General features: G+C 39.2%; 1 protein-coding gene and 1 pseudogene across 8 annotated transcripts in view; one reads left to right on the plus strand and one right to left on the minus strand.

The window, feature by feature from the left end:
* The first annotated feature begins 6 nt into the window (after positions 1 to 6).
* Positions 7 to 20,677, plus strand: part of MAPKAPK5 (mitogen-activated protein kinase-activated protein kinase 5) — a 35,073-nt gene continuing 14,402 nt past the window's right edge. For 3 of the 8 annotated variants that reach the window (XR_001516722.2, XR_003045798.1, XM_015587950.2), the window contains exons 1-9: positions 17 to 266; positions 6,302 to 6,375; positions 6,885 to 6,960; positions 7,734 to 7,831; positions 9,303 to 9,411; positions 10,810 to 10,899; positions 11,649 to 11,744; positions 17,362 to 17,442; positions 19,904 to 20,091. Coding sequence is in view for 6 of the 8 variants with exons in the window: in XM_015587950.2 (XP_015443436.1) it covers positions 231 to 266; positions 6,302 to 6,375; positions 6,885 to 6,960; positions 7,734 to 7,831; positions 9,303 to 9,411; positions 10,810 to 10,899; positions 11,649 to 11,744; positions 17,362 to 17,442; positions 19,904 to 20,091 (848 nt within the window). In the remaining 2 variants the exon portion in view is untranslated. Of the gene's footprint in view, positions 267 to 2,505; positions 2,646 to 6,301; positions 6,376 to 6,884; positions 6,961 to 7,733; positions 7,832 to 9,302; positions 9,412 to 10,809; positions 10,900 to 11,648; positions 11,745 to 17,361; positions 17,443 to 19,903; positions 20,092 to 20,677 lie in introns of all 8 variants that reach the window. The other 5 variants (XM_006910035.2, XM_006910036.2, XM_015587948.2 and 2 more) reach the window with 3 other exon arrangements.
* Positions 15,199 to 17,355, minus strand: LOC112478364 (annotated as a pseudogene).

The raw sequence follows: 20,677 nt of genomic DNA on the forward strand, positions 1-20,677 counted from the left end.
TGTCCCCGGGGGCCGCCGCCGCCGCCGCTGCCGCCGCCGCCAGCCTAGAGCCGCCCGCCGAAGCCGAGCCGGCGCCCGGGCCCTCATCTCCGCCAGTCCCTGGGGGCGGCCGCCGCCAGTCTCCCCCAGGCCCAGGGCCTGGAGCGCCAAGCCCCTTGCTCCCTCCGCTGCTGTGGGACAGGGCATCTGCGCAGCCTTCGCCTCTCCCGGTCGCGGGGGCCTCGCGGAGCATGTCGGAGGAGAGCGACATGGAGAAAGCCATTAAGGTAAGGGGAGATGCTTCTTTTCTCCCCGCTTTGTCCCTGTGGCGTTCCTCTCGGCTCCAGCCTCAGAAAGGCGAGAGAACTTGCAGTGAGAGGTTCCAGGGGCTCCCGAGTTTCGGTCTTGCCGGGATTCCGTGGACTGCGTTTTACAGCCCTGGGGCGAAGGGTTTGCGTGTGTGCAGGGGGGATGTCCGACTTCTCCGACTAACTCGATTGAAGCGGGGATGTGACTTGTGCTGAGCTAGGACGGAAGGTGAGTGGCGTGGAGATACTTTATCTGAGTGGGACAGGGGGGCTGCTATCCTTTTAATCACTGCCCATGTGCGGCCGGCATGTTTCCGCATGACCTACTGCCACAGCACTTGGAGAGTTGGACTTTTACCCCTCCCTCCGATTTGTTTGAAACCAGCCTCCTGGAAATCTGCGGTTCGCCTTCCGACAAAACCTGTCATTTGGAGAATAGATTGTTCTCACTTTCCCGTGTGTTCCTCTCCCCTTTTCCTCTTTTCTCTCCCCTCTCCTCCTAGAGAGCATTGAGTTTTTTTAGAATAAAGTGCTAACGGTGCCCTGTGGCTTACTGCTCTGTTAAGCAAATATGTGTTCTAAAATGACCCAAATAAAATGACAAGTTTTCTAAAACTTGTTTTTTACTTTTCTTTTAAACAGGCAAACTTTGAGGAGCTAAGGCACCAAAGAGAAAGTTATCATCTAGCCGTAGCTAGGAAATTAGTCTTACAAATTGAACATGAAGTTTAAAGTGGGATAGGTATTTTTTGCTTATTTTACAGTGTTAAGTCAACTCAATGCATTTAAGACTTTATTTTTCTTTTGAGAAGCAGGCATCCATTAGCAACTTAGGATTATTTCCCCCTTCAAGACACAATCACTATTACCAGTAACTAGTTAAGAAGTTACATTTCTAACAGTTTTTTGGTTGGTAAAGTTTATAGAAATCATCAAAGAAACTTCATCTTTAAAAAGGAGGCATCAGAATATAATGTACACATTAAGGAAGTTGAAATTTTAAATACTAGAAATAAAGGTTCTGAAAGACTGCTTTGATATATCCTTTTTTTTTTTCTTTTTGGTTTGGATTTTATTGATACAGGGTCCAGAATTGTTGCCTAAAGTTATATGACTGGGTTGTGAATCAAAGCGTATGTGGCAGATTTTTAAATTCAACAAGTGTTGTCTACTTTGTGCCAGGTGCTGTCTTAGGCACTGGTGGTACAAAGCCAGCCTCTTGGATGTCCCCACTCATGGAGCATTTATTCTAGATGGTGGAATTAGGTAATACACATTGCCGAGGGGTTATAATGAAGAGGTATGAGAAGGGTGAGGAGTACTATTTTAGGAAGGGTAATCAGGAAAGGCCTGAGGAGGTGACATTTTTGTAGAGCTCTGACTCGAGGAAGAATATCGCAGGCAGTGGGAACAGCAAGGACAGAGGCATGATGTACCTGCACTTCTTTTGTAGCGAGGTGGTGAGAATGTAGTGGGTCTGTGTGGATTATGTTTTAGAGAGACAGTGGGAAGCCAGAGCAACATAGGGTCTTCTAGACCATTGTAAGAACTTCAGCTTTTACTCTGAGTAGAAGGGGAACTTTGGGAGAGTTTTGAGCAGTAGAAGGACATAGTTCTAGCAGGCAAATATAAAAATAGGGAAACAAGGTTACTTAGTGGTCGCAACTGTTTATCTTGGTAGACTCATGGGTTGAAATCTCAGCCTTGCCATTCATTAGCTGTGTCCTCATGTAAGTCAACCTCACTTCCCTGTCCCTTAGTTTCCTCACCCACAAACAGGAGATAAAAACACTCCCTGGTTCCCGGGGTGGTGGTAGTGGTGGTGGTTGTCATTGTTGTTTGAGGATTTAATGAGCAAATATGTCTAAATGTGCTTATGACAATAGCTAACCTTTAGTGAGAGCTTGATGAATAGTAGCTTATAGCAATTTAAGAGTAGTTTAGAGTCGTTATTTTCGTCACTTAGTCACTGTTGCCCAGTCTAATTTTCTTGTTTCTTGCCTTTCTTCACATACTTGACAGGTCATTGGTGAATTTTCCTACTAATTTGGATGTGCTCAACCAGTACAAATTAGTGGAGTTGAAAATATCTGAACTGACAACCAGTATTGACTGGGATGTTCTCCCTTGGAAGCAAGCCAGCATCACATCAAATAAAACTTTTGGTCTGTGGCATGGTGTCGTATTCATTGTTTGGCACTTTTGATGTTTCCCTCAGATGGTGAGAACTGAGACCTCTCAAGTTCAGCTGGAAAAGCTGTTTTCCTGGGCTCTAGCCACAGCGCCTGAACTTCTGCTCCCTGACTACCTGAGAGCAGGCCGATTGAGATTTTGACAGGGATTCCATTGAATCTAAGGGTCAGTTTGGGGACAGCAGCCATCTTAATGTTGTCTTCTAATCCATGATTAAAAATTTATTGACACTTATGATCTCGCATGTGGTTTATCCTGGAGAGTATTCCATGTGCACTTGGGAAGAAATACATATTCCGTTGTTGGAGTGTTCTGTAGATGTCGTTTAGGTCAGGCTGGTTGATAGTATTGTCTTCTGTATGTGTCCTTGCTGATTTTCTGTCTAGTTTTTCTCTTTGTTATTGAGAGTGGCGATATTGAAATCTCCAACTGTTATTTTTGAATTGACTGTTTTTCCATTAAATGTCAATTTTTGCTTCATGTGTTTTTGGACTCTTGTTAGGTGATGCGTATATGTTTATAATTGTCATATCTTCCTGATGAATTGACCTTTTTATCATTATAAAACATACCTCTCTTTTCTCTATTGACATCTTTTGTTTTAAAGTCTATTTTGTTAGTATAGCTAGCTCCTCCTGCTCTCATGGTTACTTGTGGTATATCTTTTTCCATGCTTTTACTTTTTTCCTTGTTTTATTGTAGTAAAGTACGCATAACATTAAATTTACCATCTTAACCATTTTTAAGTGTATAGTTCATTGGTATTAAATATATTATAACCAAAGTTCTGTACTCATTAAGCGCTAACTCCCCATTGCCTCTTTCCTGCCAGATCCTAGCAACCACCATTCTACTTTCTGTCTCTGTGATTTTGTCTATGATTTTGACTACCTTATGTAAGTGCAATCACAGCATGTCTTTTTATGATTGGCGTATTTCACGTTATGATGTTGTCACGTTATTTTACGTTATGATGTTGTCAAGGTTTATGTAGCATATTGCAGAATTTCCTTTTTAAGGCCGAATAATATTCCATTTTATGTGCATACCACATTTTGTTTATCCCTTCATCTGTCAGTGGACAGTTAATTTGCTTCCATGTTTTAGTTGTTGTGAATAATGCTACTGTGGAATTGGGTGTACAGATAACTGAAGACCATGCTTTTCATTTCTGTTGAGTATATACTCAGAAGTGGAATTGCTGGGTCCTGTGGTAATTCTATTTTTACCACAGGTAATTCTATTTTTACCACACTGTATTCCACAGCAGCTGTACCCATGTACATCCCCACAAACAGTGCACAAGGGTTCAATTTTTCCACATCCCTGTCAACACTTGTTATTTTGTTTTTTTCTAATAGAGGTGGTATCTCATTGTAGTTTTGATTTGCATTTTCTTTATGGTTAGTAATGCCAAATATCTTTTCATGTGTTTATTGACCATTTGTGTATCTTTGGAGAAACGTCTATTGCAATTCTAGTCCTTTGCCCATTTTTTAAATTGGATTTTTTTGTTGTATTTTAGGAGTTCTCTATATATTCTAGATATTAATCTCTTATCAGTTGTATGATTTGCAAATATTTTCTACCATTCCACGAAGTGCCTTTTGTACTCTGTTAATAGTGGTTTTTTGATGCACAAAATTTTAAAATTTCACGAAGTCCATTTTGTGTATTTTTCTTTTATTGCTCGTTCCTTTGGTGTCATATCCAGGAAATCATTGCCAAATCCAATGATGCGAAACTCTTGTCCTCTGTTTTCTTCTAAGAGCTTTATTGTTTTAGGTCTTACATTTGGGTCTTTGATCCATTTTGAGTTAATTTTTGTATATGGTGTTAAGGGTCTAACTTCGTTGTTTTGCATGTGGATATCCAGTGTCCCCACCACCATTTGTTGAAATCGTTTTGTTTTTAACATCTTTGCATCTTTGAATCTAAAGTGTGTCTCATAGGTAGCATATATAGTTGAATCTTTTATTTTAATCCAGTAAATAATATTTATATTTTGTTATATTATTTTATTTTTATATTTGTTATATAGAAGTATTTTTTATTGCTTTGTAAATATTATTCATAAAAGCAAGCAGTGAATAGATTTGCCTGGGGGTTGTAATTTGCCAACCCTCGATGAGAAGAATTCTCAAGGATTACATTATTCTACATATCTATATCCGTACTAATTTAAGGCAGTGTATATATTTCTTTAGCAGATCTTTATTTTTATCAAATCTCCTGAGTGTGTGTTTTCATTAGAGTTGAGGAGAGGAGAGGTTCGGCAAATGATTTTACTCTACCACGAAGCTTAGACTATGCTCTCTCTTTTTTTCCCAATTCTGTGTTATTCTCCACCTTCTTAAACGTCTCTAAATCCAACAGGCCATGCAGTGGAAACATGAAGAAGGTAGACAGGTTAAACGGGTAGGTTTGAATTCTGTTTAGGATGTGGTTAGTGTAGACAGAACCTGGGACCTCCCTCCCTGTGGGGCAAGATCCATCCCTATTCTTCATGCTCAGGTCTGGACAGTTACCCTTGATAGATGGAATGGTACTGGGAGGAGGCCAAAGCCATAGACTAGTCTCGTTAGTGCTCCTAACTTACTGTGTGACCTTGACAAGCTCCTTAATCTCGTACAGTTTTTCAGAAGGTAGTTTTTGTAATAATGGTCTTGCTGGTCTATCCCAAATCAATATCCCTCCATCATCTGTCTCTAGTTCACCTTTCTAGTCATCCCACAATTTTTGAGCATTTCCTATATGATGAGAACCTTTATCAAGATGGCAGCAAAAAGGTGTGAAGATGAAGGCTATTCTAAGCTTATTTTATATACTTGCATATTCATTGGGCAGAAACTCTGTTTTCATCTCTGACCTTAGCCTGGTGTCTGGCACATACTAACTGCACAATGAGTGTTACATGGACAAATAACCTGTTCTCATACACTGGGAATCAGGATTCTAGTGGTAAATATGGTCAGATTTTCATTGCAACAGAACAATTTGAAAGTCTCATGAGTTTTGGCCTCATTTCTCAAGGTCTGCAGTTGGTTTCTTCTTCTACCTGGGGAACCCTGAAAAATGAATTTTGGCCTACCACAATTTAATACATAGCTTTCCTGCCTAAAAAAATATATGGCAACAGAAGCTCAACATACAGTGACCAAACAGGAATTCCATGAAAACATTCATTAAACTGTAAAGGTTCTATCTAGAACCATTGAAAGCTATTGAAAACTACTTATTGAAAAATATAAAAAATATAGTTACACAATGAATAGCACAGAATATCTTTGTACTCAAAATGGTGCTGTTGAAAATTAGGTAAATTTACTATGATATTTACTACTGTTTTATTTGAACTTTTGAATCTCAATTCAGTTATTTCAACATGTCAATCAACTCATTCAAGGATGTAGGCCTCTATGTCATAGCAGCACATATCAAACCAGTCTTTCTGGACTCTCAGAAAATACAGTCGACCATTTTAGCAAGTAAGTATTTAGTGAAGCATTTGAAAGACGTCTTCCCTTACACCCCAAAGAAAAAACAAAACATTGAGTGTTGACGCAAATGGACCTTGTAGATGAGCTGAAGAATTTTCTTATCCTAAAGTTTTTGCTTTCTCTCTTGTTGGAAAACAATGCCTAACCTAATCATTTAGACAAAACGTCTGTTACAGAGCTCTACAAAATACAAAGCTGTGCTTATCAGATTTGCTCAGAAGATGAGATGCTGAGTGATGTCTTCTGTTGTCCCACCTGTTTAATTTTTCAACTTTTTAATTGGTAAATTGTTTTCTGCCCCCTCCCTTTTTATTTTAATAGGAAACCTCCATTTTAGAGGAATATAATATCAATTGGACTCAGAAACTGGGAGCTGGAATTAGTGGTCCAGTTAGGTAAGAGACCCATGTGCAAACTAGGACAAAAGTGCTCTAAAAAGGGCCATTTGAAATGTATCTTAACTTACAAGCATCAGGGGGCCAGATTTGTGAAATAGCCTTAATTTAACAAGTGGAGGTATTTATGTTAGGCTATTTCTCATCTATTGAGAAATATATTTAAGTGACCAAGTCACATGGTCTGTAACAGTCATTTACAGTGTTGATCCAATGGAACAACTATGAGAGTCACCTTTGTCAAGACTGGAGCCACTGTGAGTCGCCTGTAGCCAGCAGAGGCCATTATTTCTTTGTCGGCCAACCTTGGTTTGATTTCATGAGGCCTGTCAAGGGTGGGTGAGATGCTTCTTTGCCTCTCCACGTGCTAGCCTTTGGGGCACGTTCGTTCTGATGCACCTGGATATATTTTTGATTAGAAGTACAATTCTCAAAGAAGAAACTTGTTGAATTAGTTTTCACTGTAACATAGATGATTTCTAATTTGAATTTTTTCCCTCCAAATCTAGAGTCTGTGTGAAGAATTCTACCCAAGAACGGTTTGCACTGAAAATTCTTTTCGATCGTCCGAAAGCTAGAAATGAGGTATGATCCTTCATTGCCTTGACTTGCCTAAATATTTGCAGTGCTTAAGAATTATTCTTTTTACAAGCAAGGAAGCTTCCTGGGGAGAATACACGGATACGCAAAGAATTTTTTAAAAATTAAGTTTGTACGTATCCCTTTTCCCTATTCATGTTATCATTATAAAGCAGCCCTATAACTATCAATACTAAAGACTGTTAGAATCTTATTTCCTTTTAACCACCTCTTGTCCTTTTTCAATTAATGTATTTCTTATACCTTGACATATACAGGTTTCCTTCAGCTTTTGCTTATTGGAAAAAGTCCATGAAGAGTGGAGATAAAATAATGCAAGGAAGGATGTGGTGAAAAGTGTCTCTTGAAAGTGTGCTGCAGGAGGGTTCCGAGGAGACATTTCTCATTTTTAAAAATATACATTTGTTTTAAATTATGTGGATGTGGCGATGACGTGTTAATAACTTGTGCAGTGAAAGACTTACTCTTTTGCTTAGAGATGTACAAAGTTATTTGCCAGATTTTTCATTTGTTAATAAATAGGACAGTAGAAAAGTAATCTTGTTGAGGTCTAAGTTGTGGACATAGCGTTAAGGAGGTAATCTGTGTGTGAAAAGTCCCCCCTCCCTCTTTTACATCATTCTAGCTGATAATGTTTTTTACTGTATAGGCTTACCCCGTGCACCTAGTGTGGTCAGTGTTTTTGTGGGGAAGGGGAGTTTGGAGAGAAAATGCTGGCATTCCCCATGTACAGAAACATTTCCTCTGCTCTCTTTAAGGTACGTCTGCACATGATGTGTGCCACACACCCAAATATAGTTCAAATTATTGAAGTGTTTGCTAACAGTGTACAGTTTCCTCATGAGTCCAGCCCCAGGTAAGACTACACAGGGTCATCATCACATGCCCACCTCTCCATATGTAGGCCAAGGTGTAGTAGGGTCTTCCTTTCTCATGTGCCCCTTTTCTTCTCCCTTTCTTCCCTCTCCCTGTCTGCCTCCCTCCCTCTTTCTTTTTCTTCTCCTCTACTTTTTGTTTTGGAACGTTTTGAACATATTTAAAAGCATTATGTAATGAATCCCCAGGTACCCATCACCCAGCATGAAGTCATCAACTCGTTGCCAGTCTTGTTTCATCTATACCTCACCCACTCTTCTGGCTCCCCCATTCCAATTACCTTCTCTCCCTCTCTTTTTTTTTCCCCAAAAAAGTATGTAATGTGGAAATAAAAACATTCTATTTCAGATTAGTGAGCGGAGACCAAATATTATTCTGGGCAATGTCTTAGAGGTCGATATGGTAAAAACCCTATTGCTTAGTCTGACATTACTTTTAAGGAAAAAAATCATCATTATTCTTTCAGCCACCAAATGTTTGGCAAGCCTATTGGGTGGCACCCTAAGTCTCTTTCAGGGAATTCAAGATTAAATAAATTATGGTTTCTGTTGGGGGGACCGAGATGTAAATCTGTCATCATAGCAATGTGATAGGCACTAAGGAGAGGCATCCATAAAATATTTTGAGCTTACAGAGGAGGAGAGCTGATAACTGTAGGCTGGGGAGGCGAGTTGTCTCACAGAATGCTTTTGTGGGGGCTAGGACTTGAAGGGTGTAGGTGGAAGTTTTCTAGGTGAAAAAAGAGGATGGATTTGTAAAAACAAATAGGAAATGAAATGATTATTTCTTACAACTGTGCTCTGTTGGTGAAAGCATTTGGATGGAAGCTGGAAGCATTTATATCAAAGGATGGTAACCAAAATTCAGATTTTTTTTTTGACACCATGAGAATTTTTGCTTTTATTGAGTAGCTGTGTAACCTTCCAGCTCTCTTGCTGGGCATGCTGTGGGTAACATGGAAAACTAGAAGAGTCGGGGTGGGGAATGTAAGTGAAAGACACACACACACACACACACACACACACACAGAATGAATAACTAAGCCCAGTATCCAGCCAAATGATTTGAAATTCGTGTCCTACAGAACATCATACTCTTTTCAATATACTTGCAGTCTAGCTGCCATAAAGTACATATACAAAACACGTCACCTAGAAATCATCCCCTCTTTAACATCTAGTAATAACAAGTAAACTATAGTATCTTCAAAAGGATCATTGTCTTCAAAACTAATTCTTTTGCTCACATTTTAGCTGCTTAGAAAGTGTTAGGTAAGGGACATTCTTTATGCATAGTGTCCAGGTGGTAGTGACAAGGGGTCCAACTCAAAGGGGCTTGGTAGGAATAGACTTAGGAAGTAGTTGCACACTTTGCAGATGAGATATCTTTAGGTTAGCTACTTGATGTTTCAGTTTTTTTTTAACTTAACAAAATCAAATGCTTTCAAACAGGGCTCGACTCTTAATTGTAATGGAGATGATGGAAGGGGGAGAGCTATTTCACAGAATCAGCCAGCACCGGCACTTTACAGAGAAGCAAGCCAGCCAAGTAACAAAGCAGGCAAGTTAACCCCGGGTACCAATCAAACTGCCAACAATATTGGTTAACAAGCACAATTTCATTGGGGGGAATAAAAGAAAGCTTGAAGAAAAGCTCTTTTTGATCTTTCATTGCCTGCTTTGTTATGTAATCAGAAAAGATGCCTTGACAGGAGAAATGTGACTCTTTTTACGCTTTGGAGAAAGTGGTTGTTAATTGTTTATCTATTACAAGATTTAAATAAACTCTGGAAGGAAGGTAATCTTAACTGTAGACTGTAGATATCTTTAGACATATAGCTTCTAAGCACTATTATTCAGACTGAGATAAAATGCTGCTGATACCACCTGAAAGATTGGTGTAAAAATATGTTCTGACAGTTGTATATAAAAGATACTGTTTGCTTATGAGTCACCTTTCATCAGATTTTAGTATTATTCCAAGGTCTTTGTAATTCCAGGTTATTCCTGGTTATAGTGTATTTTGACATCACATTTTGTTGCTAGAGAAATAATTTATGTCGCAAGCAATACTAGGTATCCAACTGGAAATACCCTTTTGAGGAGGTGAAAAGCCAAACCACCAAGCCTTATCTTCAGGCCAAACACGCCAGGCAAAGAAAAGCAGAAAGCAAAGACCAATTGGTTTTTAATAAAAAATTCTTCCAGATTTTCTGAGCATTTTTGGATGACTCCTTTCTGGTAGGGAGGAACTGATATTTAGAATGCCAAGACAATCCCATATTGAGAGTTGAAGAACAAGTAGAATTTGCTGTATTTAATTTTAAAAATATACCTTATTTTTTCCAAATATCAGGACTAAATGGCGAGCTCTGATAATCTTCCATAAAACAAAACCCCTTCAAATCCATCTGAACAGGCAACATTTCAACAAGTGGGATGAGCACATTGGAACAGCAGATGGAAAAATCCAGTTAGCTGCTTTCCATTTTTCTTGAAGGCAGAGCTTGAAGTTGAGCTCCCTGGAGAGCGTAGCTCTCTTCTGAGCCAGGCATTAGTGCCCGCTGCCCTGCTGGGGGACACCAGGCCTGCTGAAGACCGCCCGGCACAGTGTTTACTCTGCAGTGCCCGTCACATCACAGATGAATGGAAGTGGAAACGTTTCATTTTCCCCATTTTTGTACGGGATTTAACCATCAGCTTATTCTGACAGAATTGTTTTACTGTCGCATTTTTCTTTTTGTTTAACAAAATACAGGTTGCAGTTAAACTTTAAGCTTAATTCATTTCTATTTCTTGGAACCAAAAGTCTTAATTTCTGCTTTAAAACTGAAAACTGGCCACGGTCTTAATTGACTTAATTTAGGATCATTTTTTTAACATCCTGAGTTCTCTAAACCAGGGGCGTTAAAGAATTAACTCTTCTAAGATGTGGTTGCTCCATTATGTCCTTTTCCAGATAGCTTTGGCTCTACAGCACTGTCACTTGTTAAACATCGCGCACAGAGACCTCAAGCCTGAGAATCTGCTCTTCAAGGATAACTCTTTGGTGAGATGCCTCGCTTTTCTGCATTTTAGTGCTGCCACTCGCAGTGTCGTTCAGGATGTGTAGGTGAATATATGTTTGGAGTGCTCTGAATTCATGGTGAAGAGGCTTCACGCCACGGTGCTTCAAGCAGCTTACTTTTCTCACTTGTTCTATTCTGTTCTGCTAGAGACGCAGAGAAATTGTGCCATACCCCTGGCATTAATCATTTTGGATCAAACTGATTTGTATTTGTAGGACTTGAGGTTTTGGATATTATTTGGAGGGACTTTAGGAAGGGGCAGGAATCTATATGCTGTTACATATTACCTTGATACTTAACAGTTGTACTTGCTGTTAACCCTGTTAAGGTGTGTTTTCCTCTCTAGCCCTACTCCCTGCCCCCTGCACCATGTCCCATCAGGTAAGTTGCTCTGGCTATCATGAAGCTGATGTTACAAGTGAAGCAGCACCCTCAATTGATGAGAGATAATGGGCCTCTAGCTAGTCAGGGACATTTGGTTAAGATTTGATTTTAGTGCTGCCTTTATAAGTTATAAAACAAGGCTAACTGTGAGTGGGTAGAAATTCCTTCCTTCTGTATTACTAAGAACAATTCCTCAGTATGAATCATTGTCTACACACCTAAGGACCTTCTGCTCGTGGGCTCAGGTCTCAGCCAGCAACTGGTGGGCGCGAGGTAACATGTCTCGCTCCTGAGTTTCCCTTTACTGAGAACTCTGGAGCAGTGACTCCCATTTGTTTGATTTCAGGATGCCCCAGTGAAGCTGTGTGATTTTGGATTTGCCAAAATTGACCAAGGTGACTTGATGACACCCCAATTCACCCCTTATTATGTAGCACCTCAGGTAAGCACATGCTGTTTCTGACGTAGGACGTGTCACTGAGACTCACGTTTTTTCTACTCTACAGCACAAATAGGCGTGTATTACAAATAGGAGGAGGAGAACTCAGCTTCAGAAACCTTCAGGCTACTTAATTTGGTGTAGGCATTTTATTCTTTTAAAATCAACTTTATTTAGGTATGGTTTATATACAGTAAAATACTCCTACTCTAAGTGTAGTTTGATGAGTTTTGACAAATGGATACTCCGGCATGATCACCACCACAATCAAGGTACAGAACTTTCTGTCACTTCAAAAGCTGTCTTGTGTACCTTTCCAGTCAGCCTGCTCCCAACTTAATTCCCAGCCCCAGGCAACCACTGATCTGCTTTCTGTTGTTATTGGTTAGTTTTGCCTGTTGTAGGATTTCGTAAGAATGGAATTTGTGTACCTTTTGTGTTTTAGTTCTTTTGCTCGATGTTTTTGAAATTCACCCATGTTGCTGCATGTATGAGTAGTTAGTTTCTTTTTATTGCTAAGTAGTATTTCATCCTATGACTTAAGCCATATCTGTTTATCCATTCACCGACCCATGGCCATTTGAGGTTGTTGCCCGTTTTTGGCTATTATGAATAAAGCTGCTAGGAACATTCATTTACAAGTTTTGGGGAACATGTTTTCTCCTCTTAAGTAATATATTTTTCCAAGATGGTTATACCATTTTACATGTGCACTGGTAATGTATAAAAGGTCCAGTTGCTTCATGTTCCTGCCACCAACTCACATTCATTAGTATTTGTAATCTTAGTCATCTGCTGGGTACATGGTGTTATTTTATCTTGGATATAATTATGCATTTTCCTGATGGCTATTTTTTCATGTGTTGGGTATTTTTTCATGTATTTATTGGCCATTCTATTGTGAAATATGAGTACAACATTCTGTTGTGAAGTACGGCTACAAATCTTTTGCCCTTTTTGTTGTTAGTTTTATAACTGAAATATAAGACTTTTTAATTATATTCTGGATACAAGTTCTTTGTTGTACATATGTATCAGTTTTTTAGTGCTGCTGTAACAAATTGCCATAAACTTGGTGACTTAAAACAGCACATATTAAAAAGAAAAAAAGCACATATTTATTACACCTTGCAGTTTTAGAGGTCAGAAGTCTGAAACGGTTCAAGGTGTTGGCAAGACTTCCTTTTGGAAGCTCTGGGGAAAATCTATTTCCTTGTGTTTTCTAGCTTCTAGAGGCTACCACATTCTTTGGCTTCTGGCCTCTTCTTCCCATTTTCAAAGCTAGCAGTGTAGCATCTTTTTATCTCTACATTGGACCCACCCAGATGATCTAGGATAATCTCTACATCTCACTCCCCTTAAATTTAATCAGATCTGCAAAATCTCTTTTGCTATGTGATTTGCTATGTGAGGTAACACATTCACAGGTTCCAGAGATTAGAACATGGATATCTTGGAGAAAGGGGGCATTATTCTGCTACCACATATGTATTATGAATATTTCTCAGTCTGGCTTATTTTTCAGTTTAACAGTCTTTGAATAGCAGAAGTTTTTGATTTTGATCAAGTTTAATTCACCATTTTTTTAATGGTTAGTGCTTTTTGTTCCTAAGATACCCATGGGCGTGAATATTTTCTTGTGTTTTCTTATTAAAAGTTATAGTTGTAGCTTTTACATTCTGGACTGTGATCCATTTTTATTATTTTGTGTGTGTGTATGTGTACATAAAATAAGGGTCAAGTGTCTTTTTATTTCTCTTTATGTATATCAAGTTTTTTTACATCATTTGCTGAAAAGACTGTCTTTGCATCATTGAATTACTTTATAGTTTTCCCAAAAATCAGTTGACTGTATATGTTGGTCTCCTCTAGACTCTACTGTTTATTTGATATATGTGTCTACTCTTATAGCCATATCATCTGGATTACTCTAGCTTTCCATTAAGGCCTCAGTTTAATAAGTCCAAATTGATTCTGTTTCAAAATTGTTTTGACTATTCTGGATCTTTTGCATGTCTCTATATGTTTTGTTTTATTTTTTTTCTATAAATTTTCGAATTCACTTCTCTATCACAGAAAAGCTTCCTGGGATTTGATTCGGATTCCCAGTAATTTGATTATGGTATGGGTATGTGTTTGTTTTTCCTGCTAGGGGTTTGTTGAACATCTTGGGTCTGTCAGTATGGTGTTTATCAATTTAAGAAAACTTTCAGACATTTCTTCAAATATTTTTCAAATCATCTTCTCTCTGCCTTTTTTCTGTGACTCCAATTACATGTATGTTAGATCATACACAGACCACTGTGGTTCTGATTTTTTTTTTGTTTTTCATCCCTTTTTTCTATCTGTGTTTTACTTTGGCTAGATTCCATTGCTAGTTTTCCATTTTCACTACTCTTTTCTTCTGCACTGTCTAATCTGTAAATTTCTTTCAGATTTATATCATCTTTTTCTCTTCTCATTTTGTTCATGTTTACCTTTAAGTACTTCAGCATATTTAATAACTTATTTTAATCCCTGTCTGCTGATTACACCATCTCTGTCATTTCGGAGTCTGCTTTTATTGACTGATTTTTTTCCCTTCCTGGTTATGGATCACATTTTTTTGGTTATGGATCACATTTTCCTGCTTCTTTGCATGTCTAATAAATTTTAATTGGATGTTGGATGTTGTAATAGGTTAGCGAATGTCTGGTTTTTCTTGTCATTTAAGAGTATTAAAGATTGTTTTGGCAAATGGTTAAGTTACTTGTGGATCAATTTGATTGTTTTGAAACTCGTTTTTAAGTTCTGTCAGGGCAAGTCTAGATTAGGGCTACTTCAGACCTACGATGCAGATGAAACTTCTGCGTCCTCTATTGATGCATCAGTGTTGAGCAAGGCCTCTTCTGGCTAATTGGGCCTCAGATATCTCCTGGACTTCTGTGACAACTGGGAATTATTCAGCTTACATCTCCCAGTTGTCATTCTAGTACCTGATTGCTTGTTTGGCCTCATGGAGTCTTGCTCTACTATGAGTAGCTTACTGTTTAGCCGAAGACTCAAAGGGATCTCTGCACTGCATTCCAGAAAGTGCCTCTTGGCATTTTGTAGGGTTTACCAAGATTTGTATGTTGTGACATATTTATATATACTCATTAAATTATCACCACAATCAAGGTAGTGAATATATCCATCACCCCCAAAAGTTTTATTGTGCCCCTTGGTCATCCTTCCCTGCCTTTCTCTTTGTCTTCTCATTCCCAGGCAACCACTGATCTGCCTTCTGTCATCATAGATTAGTTTGCATTTTCTGTAAGTTTTTATATAAAGTAGCGCATCATACAGTAATTTACTTTTGGGGGGTTTTCTTTTATTCAGCATAATTACTTTAAGATTTATCCATGTTGTTGCATGTATCTGTAGTTCATTTGTTTTTACTGCTGAGAAGTATTCCATTATATGGTTATACCAACGTTTGTCCATTCATCTATTGATGGACATTTGGGTTGTTTTCAGTTTTGGGCTATTATAGATAAAGCTGTTAAAAACATTTGTGTACAACTGTTCTTATGGACACATATTTCCTTTTCTTTTGGGTAAATGCCTAGAAGTGGAATGGCTAGATCATGTGGAATGTATGTTTATTTAGAAACCACCAAACTGTTTTCTCAAGTGGTTGTACAATTTTACGTTCTCATCAGCAGTGTATGAAAGTTTCAGGTCCCTCGCGTTTTTACCAGCTTTTGGTGTGGACAGTCTTTTTAATTTTAGCCATTTTAGTGGGTATGTAGTAGTATTTTATTATGGTTTTAATTTGCATTTCCCTAGCAACTAATGATGTTGAGCATCTTTTTCATGGTGTTTCTTTGCCCTTTGTATGTTTTCTTTGGTTAAGTGTCTGTTCACGTCTTTTCTTCATTTTTTAAACTGGGTTGTGTGTTTTCTTAGTGCTGAACTTCAAATTTCTTTATTTTGAATATAAGTCCTTTATTAGATATATGCTTTGGAAAGATTTTCTTTCCAGTCTGTGGCTAATCTTTTTATTCTCTTAATTGTGTCTTTTGAAGAGCAGAAGATTTTAATTTTGGTGAAGGCCAATTTATCAATCAAAAAAAATTTTTTTATTGACTCTGCTTTAGGTTTCCTATGTAAGAAATCTTTTTCTAACTTGGGATCACAAATATTTTCTCCTATAGTTTAATAGTTTTAGGTTTTACATTTAGCTCTATGATCCATTTTGAGTTCATTTTTAGGTACAGATTCAAGTTCATGTTTTAGCGTTTAGATATCCGGTTGTTCCAGCACCATTATTGAAAAGACTGTCTTTTCTCCACTACATTGTTTTTGTGCCTTTGTCAAAACTCAGTTCACTGTATATGTGTGGGTTTATTTCTGGATTTTCTATATTGTCCCATTGATGTCTTTGTTTGTCTTTACACTAATACCATACCATCTTGATTATTGTAGCTTTATAATAATTCCTGAAATAAGGGGGAAGTGTTAGCCCTCCAACATTGTTCTTTTTTATAGCTCTTTTGGCTGTTCTAATTTCTTTGCATTTCCATATGAACTTTAGATTCAGCTGTTAGTTTCTACAAAAAAGTCTACTGGTATTTGGACAAGGGCTGTTTTAGAGGTACAGTTCAGTTCAGGAGCACCGACAGCTAATGATATTGAGCCTTCCAACCCATGAACAAGCCATATAGCTCCATTTCTTTTGTCTCTTTTGTTAGATTTATCCTTAATTTTTTTAAATGCTGTCATAAACGCTATTTTCCTTTTCAGGTTTAATTAACTCACTTTATTCTTCTTGTGTGAAAACACTATTTGGTGTCCAGAGCTAGAACCTGGGTCCTGTCCACGGAGACTCTGGTGTGAGTCTTTATGAGATGGTCGGTGAATTCCCGATAGGGAGGCTTGGTGAACAGTCTCTTTCCAGAGGTCAGGGGTGAGATAGCTATAGATCTTAGAGATGGCATTGAAGGTGGCTTTAGCAAAGTAGCCTGTGACTGAGGTGTACCAGTTGTCATTACCAGCCATCAGTAGCAGCTTTGCAGGTACAGGGGCCAAGACAATAGTAGTGGGTCAGGGTGTGAAGATGAAGCATGCCAGCACAGAGCCACAACATCCTGTCACTTTGCAAGGAGCGTGTGGGGTTTGCCAGTCTTGTCCCCCAGGAGTCCCTCTGCACAGGACAATGGAGAGGTTGGCCAGGGTGGTGGCCCCATGGATGGCAGCGGTTACCTCTTGGAACATTTAATACTGAGACCCACATAACTCTTATAGTCCCCAAAGGCAACAAGTACCTTGACTCTGATCTGCTGGCTAGCACCAGTCCGTTTTTACACAGGCATAAAGGATGTCCCCAGGAAAAAGTGATCTCTGATGCCTCAGTGGACAGGAGGAATTGATAAATGTCTTCCAGGGACTTGATCTTAATGTACTTGACTGGGCAAACACTGATAAATTGCTGGTTGTAAGAGGGGAAAAAGATTTTTGAAAGTACTGTATTTATGTGGAGTTTTTTTGATTGGTGACTCCAGGGTCTATTCTTTTCAACCTTCCAGCAGTCTGTCTCAAGTTGTTTGTCATTGGTGTGATTTTCAGTAAGTTGTCTCCTTTGGTTTGACTCTGACAGGTACTAGAGGCACAGAGAAGGCATCAGAAGGAGAAATCTGGCATCATACCTACCTCGCCAACGCCGTACACTTATAACAAGGTAGGGGAAGAGATTGATCTTTACTCCTTGCGTGTAGCCTCTTTTCTGCGAGGTGTTTGTGGTCCTCTGGGAATGTGGCTAACTCTATTCTTACCCCTTGATACTCCCATGCAAAAGGCTGGAAGCAGCCACACATACAAAAGAGTATTTGGAATTTGTTTTTAATCTGATAAAACATGAAATAAGGTTCTCATCGATTTAGGTTTTGCGGCAGGAACCAAGGGCTATGGTCACCTGTATTTATTTGGCCAGCTGTACAGTCCAGTGATCCCATCGAAAAGATGGGGTTGTCTTGCTTTTTGAAGGTAGACATTTCTGAGAATATTCCTTGGCCATTTATGGTACCATTCTTTCTTACCCCCATAAAATACCCAATTTAGAATAGTATCTAGTACACAAAGCAGGTGCTCCTAAGTGTTAACCTGGTATCATCACAGTTCTTACTCTGTCGCCTACATATCAAACATCTCTGTTCTAAAGCACAAGACATTCAGGGCCTCTTGAAACATATCCTGGAGGTACTGAAGTCGCCAAGTAGATCAGAAAAAAAATGATGCTGCTTGGGGACTCAAGGTTGGATGTTGATGCAGAAGGAGCTGAGAATGATAAAAGGCAGTGGGTCAGCTGTTCCTAGCTCCCATACTCTGAAGGCTCTACGTATTCCTAACCAGCTTATATATGAAAGAACATATGGCTTTTTGCCACTCAAGACCCTGTAGTTAACACTGGCATAGTATGACCAGAACCCTAAACATCTACTTTCACGATTAACATTGTTCAGTCCTCAAGTAATCACTGCTCCTCACGTTCCTGCCTTTCAAACTCAAACTATAGGCAGCTGTGCCCTTACATAGTAAATGCCTGAGGGCTGTGCCAATTAAAGTATTTGAGTCAGAAACTGCTTCCTGCTTCCAGTGTAGACAGGAATTTGGCAGTAGAAGCACTTAAATAACAGTTTTATTTGCGAAAATCTTCTCGGCATGAATGCAGTGGGTTCCTGTGTGATATAGTATTTCCCAGTATTATTTTGCTTCTCTTTCTGTTCTATTTTGTGACTTTAATAGTGATTTTGAATTAGTATGGTATTCATAAAAATTATACACAGCAGACAAGTAACATGTTGAAATATTATAGTTCACATTACTTTTGAATATATATATATGTTGGTCTAGATATAATCTTTATATTGGCAACTAAATAAACACTGAATGCTACATTTGCAAATAACTTTATAAACATTTTTAATAAAAATAATAAGATGTAATTATTTTTTTTGAGAATTAAATAAATACACTAACCTTAATTAAAAAAAAAAAAAAGAAGCAGTAGTCCAGGAGACATGCTCTGGCTCTACCTCTATTCAGCTGTGTGACGTTAGTTAGGTTACTTAGTTTTACTCTTGACAGATGACCTTAGAGATGACAAGATCTCTGTAGTATCAGTTTCCTTATGTGTAAAATGAAATATTTGAACTATTTTTAAGATTCCTTTTCACCGCTATAATTTTATAATTGCGTTCTACAGCATGGGTCATGTCATCTACAAACATCCATGATGCCAAAACATGGGTGGGAATAGCTGAGACACCCCATTTCCCGGCTTCTCTCAGAGCATCTATGGCATGAAGGAAAGCATGTGGCCACAGTGGTAGGCTCCCTGGGCCACCTTTCTTAGGAGGACACCGGTTTTGTCCTGCAATTCAAGAGAAGCTTAAATTGAAGCCTTTGAGGATCCATTTTTTATAAGTTTCCAAGGGAGGCGGAGCTGCATTTAACTGAAATAGGAGTTCTTTATTAATAAGTACGCCTTTCTTTATTAATAATCATGCTATGACTACAGGCTGAGGAATCACTTTACTACCTATAGACATGGTAGTTGGTGGCGGCATCCTTTTTTTCAAAGATCTATTTGCCAGGACTGGTGCACAGCCTCACAAATGGGCACAGCGAGTCCTTTGTGGCCAAAAGACTGCTCTTAGGCCGTCCAGTTCTCCTTCCAGTGCCTCCCCTTGGTCTCTGTCAGGTTGCTCTGGGCCTTTACGAAATGACTTGTGCTATTTTATGGGGTCGGCCTACCTGTGTCTCATCTGCTTTGTTCCTGCACCCTCAACGCTGCCCAGCTTAATAGAGTGCTTGTTGCTCTTGGTCCTGTGGCCAGGGATAAAGTATTCTGCATCTGCACCTGAGGATCGGAATGCAGCTAGGCCTAAGCAGTGAGAGTAAAAGTGACTGTTTATTTTACCCCAGACTGGCCTTGTATGCTGGTGTGTATATATGTAGTGTTGGTGGCATGTACAAAATATAGAATAAAATCTTTGTTCTCTTAAGACTTCCTGAAACTTTTCCAGTCTCTGCTAAGTGATTCTTGGAGAGAGCAGGCTGTGTATATCTGGGCTGGGCCTGGGGGCTTTAATGTGGAGCTGTGCTTCTGCTATGAGTGACCATTTTATTTTTGCTTTCAGAGCTGTGATTTGTGGTCCCTAGGGGTGATTATCTACGTGATGTTGTGCGGATACCCTCCTTTTTACTCCAAACACCACAGTCGGACTATCCCAAAGGATATGCGGAGAAAGATCATGACAGGAAGTTTTGAGTTCCCAGAGGAAGAGTGGAGCCAGATCTCAGAGATGGCCAAAGATGTCGTGAGGAAGTGAGTCCCAGCCAAGGAGGCCTTAATGTGTTGGTGGTGGAGCACAAAGGAGTGTCGGGTAGACAAAAGTCATTTGTCTCCTAGGCATGCTTCTTCCTATTTAGCATCACAGAAATCTTATTCTTAGAGCCTGAGGTGAGAGCTCTCAGTGTCCACATCTCAGTGAAAATGGAGCTTTGCTCCCCTCTGTAGCCAATGTCTCCGTGAGCATTAATTTAAGACCTTAAATGATGATTGGTGTACCCTCTTGTAAGCCAGTCATTTGAACAGACATGACACCAGGAACTGAACTGGGGTGCTAAAATGACAATGATGCTTTTGGGTTTTCATTCCTTGGCTTCCATGGGTGTATGTGATGGATGGTGTGGGGCCTGGACCTGACCCTTCCAGCCTTCACACTGCTTGTTGGTTGCTCTGACATATTAAGATGGGAATATTTAGAAGAATTAGGGCTCATGAATAGATGACGGAAAGTAGACATTCAGTGTCCTTTGGCAGCTGGAGAAGCAGGTAAGAGGTCAGACCTAAATTTGAGGTATATTTTCTTTTTCTGCCCACCTGTGTGTCAGTGGCCTAGGACTTGGGC

This window comes from Pteropus alecto, unplaced genomic scaffold (assembly GCF_000325575.1).
Source record: "Pteropus alecto unplaced genomic scaffold, ASM32557v1 scaffold213, whole genome shotgun sequence".
Lineage (NCBI taxonomy): Eukaryota > Metazoa > Chordata > Mammalia > Chiroptera > Pteropodidae > Pteropus > Pteropus alecto.